Raw genomic sequence first — 16361 nt, 5'->3', positions numbered from 1 at the left:
CATGCAGCAATGAGAGGCTAATCAATATTTATTATCTTCTACAGTGCTTTAGGGAAAATAATTCTGGTGAGTTTGCAAAAAATGTGTACCTCCTTAACACAACATGTTAGTACTCAGTGTCAACTGTACTGAAATCCATTCTGAGTTTGGAGGTTAGATGTCTATATTCATGCGTCGTATATATCAACCTAATGATTTGTAGGTAAATCAGCTATTGATCTAAAATGTTGTACTTTGCTCTACAGTTAAGCCAGATTTGCATTTTGTCTCCAGATCAAATGTAATAAACTGTGAAATGCTATAATGTTGGCTTATGGTGAAAATGTATATGATGGTCTTGAAAAGTGTGTGCTGTTTTTTCTGGCTGTTTTCTATTCAGTGCATCTATGTTCTGCATAATTAATATATATATATATATATATATATATATATATATATATATACATACATACATACACGGTATTTAAGAGCTTAGAAGGTGAAGGGAATACAGAGTGAAAATTTTTAAGGTATTGCCCAAGAGGTGCTTTGGTTTAGAGCTCCCCGAAGAGCTCAAGATATGGTAATAACTACTGGCAAGTGTTGCTGTTTCCTTAATGTCTGAGGCTTAGAAATAATTTGCATTCTAACTTTTCTACTGTTGAAGATACCACAGCTCAGTTTTGCTGTATGTTAAGTGCTGTGGTGTTTTGCTTTATACCAAGGATAGGCAGTTCTTTAGTGCATCCTGAATGTCTGGAGTCAGCACAGTTGGGTGAAGACAACCTGGGGCAGGTGTTACCTGAAAGCAGTTGTACTAGTGAGCTGTCCCCAGAGCACTGCAGAGCTCTCCTTCAGTGCTGCTGTAATACTGGGGTGCGTACAGGTTCTGCTATCTCTGTCACTGCTAATCTGTAGCCCGAATACACTCTTAGGTTTCATACTGCAGTTTCTTTGGCCAGCTTAGTCAGCATATGCTCCCAGCCAGAAAGTGATCACACTATCTCTTCCTCTTGTCTTTTCACCTGGCCTAATAAATTGATTAATGTGCTGCATCTTGCTAATTTCCAAGAGCCAATTAAAACTGTTAGTTGAGTCTTGGCTTTTGTATCCTTTTATGTTGTTACTTTTTTTTTTTTTATCTTTTGGGAGAGAGGAAATAAACACCTGAATTCTGGAGAGCTTGCTGGTATTTTGTTTAAAAAGTTACCAATTCCATTGGAATGTTCCTTCTTACAGGAAGGCGATGGATAAAGCAGATGTTCATTGGAGCTTTCCTTATTCCGGCAATGGTGTGTGGAACTGCCTTCTTCATTAACTTCATTGCCATCTATTATCATGCTTCAAGAGCTATACCATTTGGAACCATGGTGAGTCATTTTTTAATGGAGAATTTAAACACCGCTGTAGACACAAGAAAACTACTTCTTAATCAAAATACAATTATGAGTCATAGCTTTAGCTTTCTAGTTAGAAATGTATTCTGAGAAGGGTTTAAGTTCTTCAAGTATAATTTGTTTCAATCACTACAGCTACTGGGTGCCAGCAACAGTCCTCTCTGCTTAAAATGGCACTTCTGCTTTCTGTTTAATCTTCATTCTGTGTCAATCTGAAGTACAGCATGGAAAGTTAGTAACTTGATTTTTTTCTGGATGACCAGTGCAAACTGGCTATAAGCTACAATGCAATACAAAAAATACAAAATAACTTTTTTGGATGGAATAGTCATTACTTTTCACGTTTGTGCTAGTTATAGTTACTTCCTCATTAGTAGTATTTTTAGTGCCTGCCTACGTAGAAAATTTATACATTTATTGAATTAGTTATAAAACTATTAAGTACAAAATCAAGTTAAATGTGCATAAACTTTTTGCTTAATTTTTGTGGTTCTCTTCTTCATGTAGTTAGGTTAAAATTTTATCTTTGTCTGCTATTATTAATTGGTCTGTGCCCCAAAGGAATATTGTATTCGTTTATCTTTCCTAAGCTTGCAGCCATGTACAGTACTGTCAGAAAGGTTTACAACAGTCATCTCTGACATGTGTAAAGAGGCTCTGTTTTACTGCTGAGCAAGCATTTGTGATATCAGATTTCTCACTTGTATTCCCATTTGGAGCTCAGAATTGCTGAGGGAAGGGAATTCCACCTGGGTTGAAGTTTGTCTTGTAAATCTGTTCAACTGACTTGTATTTTAAGATCATGGAAACATGTATGTGTAAAAGCAAACGGGAATATAAATCTTCAAGGGTCACTTAATCGGGATGTTAGGACTCTTTATACACAGTGATTTTAATGATCTCAAGGTTTTATGAGTGTTTGAATCATTATAATTGGTCATAAAACTTCAGTGGAGTTAGCAAACTTTTAGTAGGAGTGGGTTATGGATTGGAAACTTCATCAGAATAAATAATGCTCTAATGATTTGGAATTAACTAACGAAGCTGGTTTGTAGAAGGCAATGAAAATTGTTTGAAATTACCATGTTGTGCTTCAGTCTGAAGTCCCTGGGAAGGTTTCTAGCTACATGGATAAGATACCGTTGTATCTTTCTGCCTTCGTTTTTAATGTAGTGAATCTTCCACAATTCTCTGCTGTAGACTTGGTGCTGATTTCTTGTTTTCGGGAAGTAAAATCTCTGTCAGCTAAATATACTAAGCTCAGAAATGACTTCATTTGCCCTGGAATGTCTTGAAGCCGCCCTTCTTGATTTAGCTGCCGGCAAGAATTAACTCTTTATGCTTTGGTACTGTAAAACTGGAAAAAGCAGATACTGAGTTTGAAAAGAATCACCAAGCTAAAAGGTTGCTAAAACTCTATGCTTAAATATGGCATCCTGTGCTTTGCCGTTTCATATTGCTTTTTGCCAGTGAACCTGTAGGATCAGTCTCTTCTCTGTGACTTAATCCCTCCCTCGAGACAGATTTTTCTGTTGAAGGTAGGCAAGAGCAGCTGATAGTGCTGTCAAACCAAGGTGACCAAACTAACATGAAGTGGCTACTTCCATCTGCCTGGTATATGCTCTTCTGCATTTTGTGTTTAAATGCTCGGATTGATTGGGCCCTTCAGGACCTTCATACATGTCACTATCATTTCAGTCTGTTTAGAACATCAGAGCTTCATCCACCTGGAGTATCTCTACTCCTGATGTCTGGAATCTCCTGAAAGATGTTGTAGGTACTGGGAAGATCCAGAGTTTGTTTGTGAAATCATTTGTCAATCTTCTCTCTGCATGTAGCCCTTTTGGATATACATGCAAGCTGCACTGTTACAAACATTACGCTGGGAAATGTTCTGTGAGAAGGAACAAAAGCTTTAATTTCTTCCCTGGGATATCTTTGTTGCCTTTTCCTTCAAAATACAGTAAACAATGTGACAGATTTTATTCAAATATGAGAGTTTTTTAAAACCCAATGGTTTAACACTTCTAAATCCCTAGGCATATGAAATTGATATAAAAACCTGCGTTTTATTTCACCTCTTCGTCCTTATAGATACAGAGTGAGTGCAGTTCAGTTCTTTGGAGTCCAATCTTTGTTATTTTGGAGTTGCTTTTTTTTGTTTAAAATATCACATCACTGCTGAACACGGAGTTCTTCTGAAGGTGTTGTACACCTTGGCTTACCTTCTGTTGATTTTTTGCAAGTATTTTCAATGTAATGATCATTTTTCTATTTTGTTGTGTTTGAATTATAAACGGAAAATGGATCACGGGACAATTGAAATAATTTTAAATAGTGGCACGTGAAGTGAGCTCTTTACTTTTACAAGGAATGTGATAGTTGTCCAACACAAAAATACTTAGAAAAGAATCATGGAATCATTAAGGCTGGGAAAGACTTCCAAGATCGTCTGGTCCAACTGTCCCCCAGCCACTAATATTGCCCACTAAAGCATGTCCCTCAGTACCACGCCCAGCCTTTTCTTAAACACCTGCCGGGATGGTGATTCTGCTACCTCCCAGGGCAAAATTATTCATTGAGTAAAAATCATTGAGAATTACTTATTAAGTAATGCAGAATTTCTGTAGAGTACACCATGATAGAATTTAAAGAGGCCACCTTAATGCTGGCACTTCACAAGTTGTGACTGGATACGTTGTTCTATGTAATACATAATTTAAAGATTCTCATTATGGCTAGTATGACTAATATTCTGACTGCAGAATCCGAACAGCTTATATTGAACTATTTAGATTGTACCATTTTTGTTTTGAGCGAGCAGTTGGTTCCTGTATGGCTAACATTCCAGTATGCATTTTTAATGATTTATTTAAATAAGATTATTCACACAGAATTTCTCTTGGGATCAATACCCTAGTGTTTGCATCATTTACACCGTGTATAAACTAGAAAGGTTTCCTCTGACAGATAGCTTAATCCAGGCTGCAGCCATCTCTTACAGCTTTAAGTTGAGTATTGGCTGCCACTGAAAATGGTCGACCTGATATCACCACAGGTTTTCGTGCATTGAGCCAGATCGGAAAATGATCTGGCTGAAATACTCCTGGCTAAAAATAGAAAGAAGGAAGGAAGGAAAATCTAGTAATGTACATTTAGTGGACTGATTCTTCAGATTGCTTGAAAATGACTGTGGAATCTTTGTCAAAAAACACATTTATGCTGAAATAGATACAGCTTAATTTTTTACTACATTTTTTACAGTTCTGTTCTTTACACAAAGTAGCGCCCTAGATTAGCAATATAGTTGTAATAAAATTAATAACACTGTATTTTGAAGCCTTCTATTTTCTTGTTGTGTGTGATGTCTTGGCAGATTTTGTGTAGAAAACTGTTTCACTGTACAGATTTTGTACCTCTGTACTGCGGAAGAGCTTCATGCTGTCTGAGGGTGCATTTTTGGTAAATGACAGGAAAGATCAAGCTGCTGCTTTGACAGTTAATTTTTATTGCTTGTCTCCTTTGTGCATTAAGCAGTCAAGGCACCGCAGCCTGCCAGTAGCTGTTTAATATTAGATATGCTCATAAAAATTTTAATTATCACCTTTGAATGAAGTTTAATCTACAGTTGTCAGAAAATATGAAACACATGGCACTCAAACATAAATTATATTCTTCTCAACAATGTTTCCTTTCAAATAAGGAAAACTGAATTCTACACATTCAGTGTGTAGAGGGCAGTAAATATTCTTCCCCCTCCAACCTAAGTCACATACTGATTTATTAATAAGATATTTTATAAAACAAAAAATGCAGTGGATGAAATAAGTATGTTTTAATATACAGGCTTGGTAGAAAAACTCATGTAATTTGCCTTTATTTTTATGGATTATGGAGAATGTGTGCTTGCTTTTTCACTGAAAAACTGGGATTTCAGATGTTGTAGATCTGTCTGTTCACATAATTTGTGTTTTCTGAAATGGTAAGTAACACCGTTCTCTGAATTTCTCTTGGATGATGTTACAATAATACTTCTCTTAAAAGGCTCATTAAGACCTAATTCCCACACCTCTGCCTGCTATTATTGATTCTTTTTAAAAATTAAAAAAAAAACCCTTTAGCCTCCCTCTGCCAGGAGGTGCTTCTGCGGGAAGGCAGAGCATGCCTCTGTGTTGATCCTTCCTTCGTTTCCTCTTACCATTTGTGATGGTAAACCAGAGGCCAGCTGAGCTCCTCTTGCCATTGTAATCTCATTCTTTGAAGGTCATGAGGCAGAAATCATTCTTCTTCAGTTTTTTTTTTTCTTTTTTTTTTTTTTTTTTTTTCAGATAAGATACTTATTTACCCTACTACCCTGTGTTTGCTTCAGATAGGCTTTATGCTCTCTAGGCTTAGGCATTGCCCAGTCTGCATCATCACTGCCCTAAGCAATCTGTGGCAACACGCAATACCCCTTTAATTTGGGAGGGAGTAGTGTTTTCACCTCAGATCTAAAGTTTAAAGGAATATGCCTGAGATGGCAGAAGCAAAAAAAGCTGGTTTTCTCCAGTCATCTCTCACATCCAGAGAAGACTGTTACTGCCAGGAATGAAGAAAGTAATTTTCAGCAAGCATCAGTCTGAGCAGGTAGGCTACCTTGGGGGTCAGACGGTGAGTTGAGAGCAAGAAAGAAGGCACACATCAGCAGTGTGTGTTGACTAAACAACACCGGTTGATTTGGCCAACCTTCTAAGACTTGCAGGTTGCTTTCACCACGGCAGGGTTATTTCAGATGACAGAACATCAGCTTGGACAGCCTGTCAGAGGCAGGTATAAGTGGGAGACATTGCAGAGCCTTCCCTTTCCTCATTTAGTTTGTCCTTCTTTGTACTGCAGAATGATCTCAGATGATTTTTAGACTCCTTAGCGACTCTAGGAGAAAAGCATACTCCAAATGCAACTGTCCTCAGAACACAGCATTGCGTTAAGACAGATGGTACATTGTTTAGCAAAGCACTGGTTTATCTTAGTGCTGCTTACTAGATCTCACCAAAGGTTCTAGTTGTTCTGTCTGAAATCCCTTAAATTTTCAACCGAGTAGAATGGAAGATAGTATAACATCATCAGTCATGGCTTGGCTGATCTGATAGTGAAACCACAGGCACTCAATTTTTCTGATGTATGCCAACTGCAGCTGTACTGGGGACAGGTTGGCAGTACTTACTGAAGCCATTATTCAAGGAGCATTGGTCTGTCTTGGCTTGTTTTTATGTAGGTAAACAGTTTTTAGGTTTCAGTGCTGCTGGTGAGTCAGTCTCCCAGACAACAACCATGTCCAGCAGGAGGAAGTTGGACCTGCTCCTTGCCCACCTGATTTGAAGGCACTTAGCTCTGTAGTTAGTGTTAATGGAGTGGGATGCTACTGACTGCCTTTCCTCCTCTCTGAGTTTGCTAGATAAGCAATAAAGCCTGGATGATTCCTTCCCTGAGGTTATATTATTTCCATGCAGATTCTCTGTGGTAGATGAATTGTGCAAGATAAACAATTACAGGCTTGTAGGTTTGAGCTTGGAATTCAAGGCTGTTGCTGGATAGTTTCTTTCTACAGTACATTTCTACAGTGGATTTGCTCTCTACCAGTATCCCCAGCCAAAGGTTATTTCTAAGATCAAGTGAAGCTGTGAACACTTTGATAACGACACTGTAAAGGACGGTTCTAACTTGATGAGTCGTGTGGATGCCCAGCACAGCTGCTGTTGAGCTTCATGTTTGAGGCAGGCCTGAAGCCTACGTGCCAGGACATGTGGGGAGCACCATGGACAGAGCCAGCCCACCACGCCCTGTGCACGCAGGATGCAGAACAACCTTTTCTTGCAATGGAAATGGTTTCAATATGGTCAGCTCGGAAATTCTTTGGATCCTGTGCAGGCCTTAATTCTTGAATGTCATTCTTCCCCCTACGGCTCAGACAAGCTGAGATTTTTTAGTCAAGATCCGTTCAAGTTTTAGTAGTGATTTCAGAATGTTATTTATTTTTGTGGTAGTGCTTCTCTTGTCCTGTTATGTTGAAGGGCTTTTAAAGGATTTTAGTAAACGTGGCACTCAATATGTTGTTCTTTATTTCATAGTTTTTGGCATTTTTCTCTGAAAATTCTCATCTACTCATTCTTTTAGATTGAGTAGCTTTCAAGTGCAGGGTCTGCATCCATTAAGTGATTTATATGCTTCTGTGATTCATTCTTAAGTGACCTCAGTGGCCTACCTAAGAAATTGTGCTTGTTTGCTTGTATTTTTCCAGTAATGGAAGATGATAAATGGGAGATATTAAATGTGTATTAAATGTATAAAATCTGCTTTATTACTGCCAAGTATAAATGCTACTTAGTTTCTCCTTATTTACTGCTGAAGCTTCAGGTTTTAGTGGCTGATGATGTAATGCTTTAAAAACATCCCCAAGAAGTACAGAGCAGTCTGGAGAGTGTTTCTGCTCATTGACCACCTGTTTAGTGTACCCCTTCTGAGAAGCATAAAATCTTGCTCCATCCGACCCCAGGCAATGTTTTCCATTCACATCTGGCCCAGGCTAGTGATAGTATGCAAGTCAGTAACAGAAGGATAACTCACTCTGTTTTGTCAGATGTTACCTTAAACTCATGTGATTGACTTAATGTAAAGTTTGTGTTGAGCTAATGTAGTACAACTCCTCGTTGCAAAAAGTTAACAAAATACTTGATGCTAATTCATTTTGCACTAAAGATTTGAGAGTATTTCTTGCTAAACATTTAAAATTATCCTATTTTGGAAGATAAAAACATATTGCCTTCCAGGAACAGCAGAACTACATAGATATGTTGAAAAAAAAACCTCATGATAAACTTCTAAGGAGGATGTTTCATTGCATAGCACAGGAACATTGACTTGACTTTGCTTGTTGTGTGTAAACCTAATCTTTGTATGTAAGTAGCGCCATTGTGCTTCTGAACTGAGTATTTTTGCATACCCGTGGTCATTTGTATTTTTGGCAGCTCTTAATTACCTTGTTGGTTGGAAAAAGTCAAACCCCAAATTTTGATTGGTAGCATTCTGACATGGCTTCACAGTTCTTGTTTGGGTTTCTTTTTGTGGCTTGGATTGAAAATCTCATACCTGTATTTGTCGTAATTATGTATGTAACTGCCTGACTGCTAGATGGTAAGTCCGAGGGATAAATCTGTAAAAGTTAAGAGAAACTGACAAAGCACCATGAAAATTTCAGTTGCATTCCTTTGTGATGTATTGAATGTAATGATTAGAGGAAAGACAGTTTTTAAAAAAATAAATCTATAATAGTTCCGTTTCCTGAATTGATATAAAAAAAACATCCTTAAAACTTTTTAATAGCATCTACTCTGAAGTTTCTTAGGAAATAAATACTTCAATAAAGTAGACGTATATTGACTAATTCTTCATAACGGAGGAGTACGATTCTGCAGCAATAACTACTAAGGACTAATATATACAGGATATATTGGTTATCTTCTTTCATCTTTTTATACCTTTTTTAAAAAATTATTATTTTATTTTTCATTTACAGGTGGCAGTATGCTGCATTTGTTTCTTTGTCATTCTTCCACTGAACCTTGTTGGTACGATTCTTGGCAGAAATCTGTCGGGACAGCCTAATTTTCCATGTCGTGTCAATGCAGTGCCTCGTCCCATACCAGAGAAAAAATGGTAAAGACAACTGTGCATCTTAACTAGATGTATTCATTTAAAATGACATTTCAGGTGTGATCATTAAAAGCCTTTCTAAAGTAACTTTTTTATTTAATTTGAGCTGTATCTAGAAGAATACCTGTACAGAAATTTTCTTAGTGTGTTTTTTTTTTTTTTTTTTTTCTGTTGGATAAAAGCACCATGTGCGGGTAATGGTTAATAGTTGTAGCGGTTCTGGATCACTGGTTTACATTTGGCCTTAGGTACTCTTTCTTCAGTCTCTTATGTAAAAGTGATGATTCCAAGTCAGTTCTGATACGGGTATCTTGAAACTAAACCTCTCCTCTTTAGTTAATGCTTCTTACAGATTTAGGATCAAATGTGCCTTAGAGGCATACCTGTTCTGTTTAATGGCTTCCATGTTCAAGCTGAGACATATTTGCAGGGTGAAGGTAGGGAGAAGCTTGCAATGCTCTTCTGCACTTGTGTTGATGGCACAGAGCCTAAAATACTTGAACTATACAGTTTGAATTGTGAATTAATTATTTTTGAAGTCTATGTAAAGGAGTGCTGGTTCTCAAAAAGTAGTCTTCATTTTTTGGCAAATTTTAATGCTGTCGTTTTTTTTACTACTAATTTATTTCAGTGATGGAAGCAGCAAGCTGTGGAAATGAAAGTATCCTTAGAGGAAATTTTTAATATATTTTTCTTGCTTTTCCTGTTAAGAGGAATGGAACAGAGTGTTAAGGGGGCATTGAAATGTGTACACCCACAGTAACCAGGAAGTGCAGCACACTTAGTCTCTCATTAGTGGCAGGTTGTGCAGCTCACATGCTAGGATTTGATTTATATTTGATTTATATTGTGGCATGTGTCTTGGGAATCTGATGGATTTTGTGGGATCAGGATGACAGATTAAAAGAAATAAGATGCTTTCCATGAAGACAATGAAAGTGCACACCACCAATTTAGACAAGTCTTCAAGTAAACAATAAAAGAAGCTGCAAATGAAGTCACAGGTTGCTAGCTAGATTCAGCATCATTGCAAGTACTGGGCAGAGATCACCTTTAGTAAGTGACAGGACAATCTGTGGGTAGCTGAGTATCAATTTTTAGCCATGTGCTTATGACTCAGTATAGCATTAAAATGAACACTGGTTCTTAATTATATAAGCATTGCTCTGAAATTTTCATTGCAGTATTTGCAGTATCTGTGGTCATCAACAGCACTGAGTTTTTACTGTCTTCATTGAAAACTAGTGGATGTTACGGGGTTTGATGGTTTAGGCCCCTTTCAGGAAAAAAGAGATTCTTTCTGTAGCTGGTAAGACTGGTTAGATTCCTGACCGTAGGCCTGTAAATAAGTGTGAGCCTTATGTTTGTTTATTTCCCCCAAGAAGGACTCCTCCTACCCATACATGACATCCTATTAATTAATCCATGTTATTTTCCTGGTTATATGTCTTAATATGTTTATAAATAAAAGAATAAAATGGTCCCTAAACTAGTTTTAATGTCTTTCAGGTTCATGGAACCGGCTGTTATTGTTTGCCTAGGTGGAATTCTCCCTTTTGGATCAATTTTTATTGAAATGTGAGTTTGTCAGAGATTTCTCCATTTAATTTAAAAATAATTTAAGTACAATTACAATATCATCTGCATATTTTGTTTGTTCTCTACAGGTATTTCATTTTTACTTCATTCTGGGCTTATAAGATCTACTATGTTTATGGCTTTATGATGTTGGTTCTGGTTATCCTCTGCATTGTGACAGTTTGTGTGACTATCGTTTGTACCTATTTCCTGCTAAATGCAGAGGATTACAGGTGGTAAGTATTCTGTTATTTGCTTAGTTGAACAGACTGTGAAAGTATTATGGAAAAGCTACGTCTCGTCAGTGTAGACAGGTCTTTTCAAAGTATCCCACAAACAGATTTTAGCTGTAGGGAATAAAAGCAGTTCTCGGACCCTTTCTATCCAGGAGATTTCTCAGCGAGTGCACATCTGTCCATGCATGTATATATGCATAAAAAATATGCTGAAGCACGAAGGAATATAAAGAAGGGTCATCACTGATATTAGTGACAGATGTTGCAATGGAAGCTTTTTGCACTTGTAGCAGACATGTAGATTTCGTTAAATAAATCTATAGAACAAAGATGCTTTGTTTTTAGGACAAGTTTTTAGTGCATTGTGCATTTTCTTGGGAAGATTTTTGGTTTAGATGTATGATGGGCATGCATGTTTACTTTCAGGCAATGGACAAGCTTTCTTTCCGCTGCATCAACTGCGATATATGTTTACATGTACTCCTTTTACTACTACTTTTTCAAGACAAAGTAAGTGGTAGTTTTCTTTCTTGAATATCAGATTGCCATATTGTCAAAGACAAACGTATTGAGAAAGATGAGGAAAAATAACTAGCATAATTTCCTATCTTTTTCAGGATGTATGGCTTGTTTCAAACATCATTTTACTTCGGTTATATGGCAGTATTTAGCACAGCTTTGGGAATAATGTGTGGTAAGTTTCAAATATACTGAAAATTTTCTATCAGAATTTTCAGACTGTCATGTTTCTGGCTTTAGCTCTGTGTTTTGGTGGAGTATGTATGTGGTGCAAGGTCTGCTCAAAAAAGTGTACAATCCTTAAAATTGAACTTACATTTCTCTGTTTATACTTCATTCCTACATAATACAGAAGTTTCCCATAGACTGTGTCTTCTGATAATTGATTTTAAATTTTAAGGAAGAACATTTATGTATTGTGCAGAGAATTTCAGCCTTCGTGCAATGTTGAAAGACTCAGTATTGGGCAAGAATACAGTAATAGGTTACATTTTTAATGCAATCTAAATTCTTCAAAGTTCCAATTTTTAGTTGAGTCCATGTTAATTTTTTTTTTTTGGTTTTGAGTTTTTACCGTTGCTCTGAGACAAGGAGCTAGGTACACACAATAAGCTATCGGTGGTGCAATGCTGATAGCGCTGCCTTCTACGTCCTATGGCATGTATATGTGAGGGTGACAGTCCAGAGAGGACTGAAACCTCAAGACAGCGTTTGAAAAATGAATATTGGAATATCCACAGGTGAAGAGAACACAAAGTGCTCCTGTGTGCAGCTGGGTTTCGTTGCTTTTTTAAGATACTGTTTTGAGAGATGTTTAGAGGAAAACATCTCTCTTGACATGGAAGTCATCTGATGAAGCCATGCATGCTTATTTACTTGTCAGCTTTGTTTTTAGTCTTTGCTTTATGACTTTCAGGAAGTCAAAGTGCTACTTTGTTCTTTTGCACTTTCCTATGACATTACTTGCTTTTCAAGTATGATCCTTATTTAATACTTCCCTTCCTACCAGTAAATAGTCCTATAGCCTCTAGTGGAAAGCTTTCTCTCAGTTAGATATTTGAGACCCATCCCCGGAGGGTAATTTTACTATGCTTTTTGAACAGGGGAGGGAAGGAATCAGCTCTTAGCTGCTGAGTACCTGTTACCCATTTCTCTCATGAAATCTAATCTTGCCTCATTGGGTTCTTGGCACATTACAAGACTTCCCTGCTGTTCTGGTAGTCTTGCAGCCATTTTTTTTCTTTAATAGGCTTATACTTTTCAGCTCTAATCTTTTCTTTATAAAGTGCTCAGGCTGGTATTGATTAAAACGTCTGTGATGCAGAAGCCAAGCTTGCCCACCAGTTCCAGTAATTAAAATGTTTTGTGTTCTTTTTAACATGGAAAAGGAAGGTTGTAAAATGCTTTTCTGTCATGGTAGGACACTACCCGATAGAATATTGGAACAAATTATAAATTTATTCAGAATCAGAACATACTTGTGTGTATGAAATCTGATTTCTACAACCGTATTGAGATTTTTCTTTTCCTTTTTCTTCTTTAATTGTGTTGGAAGAGAAGCTGTGAGATTCCTTTTTACTGAGAACTCGTATTTTCAGCATTCTGGGGGAAGAAAAAAAAATCCCTGTCAAAAAGCATTTGTCCAGTGAACTTGCTGTCATTGAGATCTAACGACATGTCAGCACACATGCTGCACAATTCCATAGTGACTACATCTCCGGTGAAAGTGTGTAGAGCTGTGCTTTAGATGCTCATGTAAATTAGCATGTTCAGTATCATACAGCTGGATATACAGCAGACTAGTTCGGACCAAGGCAGTAAGCTAGTATCTTCCAACTCTGTTTTCAGTGCTTCTGATTATGCTTACAGAACTCAAATCCCACATGCAGTGGGATGCTTTGATCCAAAGTTTTTTGCCCTCTACAGAGCATCTAAGCCCAGGGACTGGACAGTAGGGAGCCATGAGAACTTCCAAATCTTTTGAGCTTCTCATACTTGCCTCTTAGTGCCAGAGAACAAAATTGATTCATGAACTCAGTGTATGGCTTAGGAATTAAGTAGTATAGAATGGTCTTTTGCAATACTGCACATTGGCATCCAGATAATACTGTAAGTATGACTGAAGGATGTTTGAAAAGCTTACGTGCTTACAAAGACACAGCTGTAGTAAGTGCTAATTGGCTTGAAATAATAGATGGGAAATAATCTATGATTTCTTTGCAGCTGCTCTTCCTTGCTATTTGGATTCTTTTGGGTTCTGTTCATTTAAAGGCTTGTTCTGCTGAAATACGCTTACAGTCTATTTCTGCTAAACCTATGTAGGCTAGAACCAAATTAAAGCACCTTATCAGGTGATTAAAAAAGAATCAATGTGATTGCTTTTTTATTTAAACAAGCCTGCATTTGTCTCAGAAGGGCATTCCTTAATTGTTTGTCATCATTGTCTAGTGTTCCTCACCCTTCCCCTGTTTTTACTCAATTCCTGTGAAGTAGCCTTGAGGATTAATTGCTGGCTTGGACATGGCCATGACTGGTACTTCATGGATAAGGCTGCTGTGGTTCAGGATGGGTTGTGACTTGTTTATGGAGTTGAGAGCTGTGGTCTCCTGTGACTGCTGCTCTCTGCTCTTCCCTCTCACTTCCATCTCATGCACACGTTCTACAGATCCCAAATGAACCGCTATTAGTGCTTTGCTCTCCTAAATGTCTGTAGTATCTGGCATCATATTACTAGAGAAACCCTCAAAGAACAAGTTCTGTGATGCACCTGAGTTTAGGATCTGAAATGAGCATTGGATCCATTCACATTAGCTGCCTTAATAGGCAAAAAGTGATGTCTTAAAACAGGCGTCCAGTACCCTTATTTTGTCAGTTTGCTGCCTGCAACAGAAAATGAGTTTCTCCACAGTCTACAGAACAGCCTGTGTGCTTCTGTTTGACTCCAAGCTTATGTCACCTCTGCATGTCATTGCCAGGCTTCCTCTCTGCTGCATCCTCAGCACACTTGCTTTTGAGCAGCAACCTGATCTTGTATGCACTGTATTAATTTTAATTGGACTCTACTTTGTCCAAGTTTGTAATACAAGTACTTCATTTTCTGACTAGTGGAATGATTGTCATGATATTTTACACTGCTTGAAATGCCATGCAACAACACAGACTGACTCTACAGGCTCTTTATTATTCCAGTGGCACTGGAATCATCCATCAGGTTTGCTTTGTGCAGATCTCCTGACTTCATGTGAATGTTGGGCTTCGGGGGTCTGAAAACCAGAATTCTGTGCAGGTTTAATGGCTGGACTCATGAATTACCTGAACAGTCCCCAGGATTTAAAAAATTGTCCCAGTTCTGAATAATTCTGTGGTCAGCCAAGGTAGCTGAAAGAAAAGCACTGGACAGTTCACTGCAGGCATTGTTTGACAACGATCCTTAATCAGCCTGGCAAAACAGGTTCTGGGTTTCACCAGTAGGCTGCTGAATCTCTTTCTGAGAAGAGGTCTTGGTCCTGTACTTTTTTTTCTTTTTTTTTTTTTTTTAATTTTCCAGGTGTCCTTAGTGCTGCAGTATTTTGGATTTAGCATAAACTGTTGCCCCTATCAAAAACGCAGTGACCTGTTCTTTTACTACTGCTGTGACAATGCATAATCTGCTCATGACTCTTACTAATTTGAAAACCACAGGTTGCAATTTCCTTTAACTACTAACTGCTACTAGTTTAATCTCTTTGTACAGACCTCCTTGGAGTTTAAGGCTCCTGGGATGGGGATCTATTATTGTTTGTGCCTTGTGGGAAGGAAAAAGCCATCTGCCAATAAAACACTCATCCAGAAGGCATGCAACTTCTAATAAAAACCCGCCCTCCCATCCACCTTCCCTGCAGAGTGGGTGATTGTATGTTTTTTACCCTCTGTTCAGAAAAAGGGACCTGCTTATTGGCAGCAGTGGGGGAGCCGCTATATTTATCGAGGCCAAGTGAGCATGGCCTCTTGGTAAGATGGCTTAATAGATTTAGTTTGCTAGGCTAGGGGAGTTCTTGCCAGACGTTCACTGGGAGCAGGGATAATTGGAATTTGAGAAAAATATTGCAGGTAAATAATTTTCTGTTTGCAGGGTGCATGATTTTATGTGACTTTAAGTGTGTGCGTGTTATTTCTGATGTATTGTTATCAGCTCTCTAACATATTCAACATTTTCTGTTTATTTTGCAGGAGCTATTGGTTACATGGGAACAAGTGCCTTTGTTCGTAAAATCTACACTAATGTGAAAATTGACTAAGGAAATAAGAAAATTGAACTATGGATCAGTTCCTGTTTTCAGGGGGATGAACTTGCACAACAAAAAGCGCGAGAAGAGATTTGGGTTTTAACACTGGGCACTATATGGGTCTCCATTTTGTGGATGGCTTAAAGTAACATCTATTTCATTGATCCTAGGTTCTTACTGACTGCTTTCTCCAACTGTTCACAGCAAATGCTTGGATTATATGCAGTAGGCATTACTACAGTACGTGGCTAATCTTCCCAAAAAAAAATAAGGAAAAAAAACCTAGCTCGTTAAAGATGAATAGACTAGCTCTCTTCAGTGAAGAGGACAAACAGTTTATTTAAAGCATTTGTTCCATTCAATAAAAAGGGGGAAACTTGGCTGCTAAAACTACTTGATTAGTAGTCTTCCTGGTACTTAACATTTCTAAATTATGTAAAAATGCTGTTCCAGAAAGATTACTTTTCTGATTTTTACTGCCATTGCCAGGATAGGAGGTATGTTTTATATTTTGAATCCAGGTGCTTTTGGGTTTATTTGCAGTATCAACTATACCCTACACATTTGTTTAAAAAATAATTTAAAAATATATAAAAAAACCCCACCTGCATGTAATATATCAGCTATTGTTCTAGTTGGACCAACTTCCCTTTATTTATCTTTAAAGTAATATCCAGCTACATCTTAAATCCATCCAA

General features: G+C 37.6%; 1 protein-coding gene across 1 annotated transcript in view; it reads left to right on the top strand.

Moving 5' to 3' along the window:
• Window positions 1–16031, top strand: part of LOC311211330 (transmembrane 9 superfamily member 3-like) — a gene marked incomplete at its 5' end in the record, with an annotated part of 42930 nt that extends 26899 nt beyond the window's left edge. Inside the window, 7 exon segments of the mRNA XM_084289979.1 lie at window positions 1219–1349; window positions 8929–9068; window positions 10575–10643; window positions 10733–10879; window positions 11306–11389; window positions 11497–11573; window positions 15608–16031. Of these exon segments, the coding sequence (XP_084146105.1) occupies window positions 1219–1349; window positions 8929–9068; window positions 10575–10643; window positions 10733–10879; window positions 11306–11389; window positions 11497–11573; window positions 15608–15675 (716 nt within the window). The 3' untranslated portion in view covers window positions 15676–16031.
• Between the last annotated feature and the right edge of the window lie 330 nt (window positions 16032–16361).

This window comes from Netta rufina, assembly GCF_964035555.1.
Source record: "Netta rufina genome assembly, chromosome: 7".
NCBI lineage: Eukaryota > Metazoa > Chordata > Aves > Anseriformes > Anatidae > Netta > Netta rufina.
Note: the sequence above shows the minus strand (reverse complement) of the source record. Positions and strands in the feature narration are given on the sequence as shown.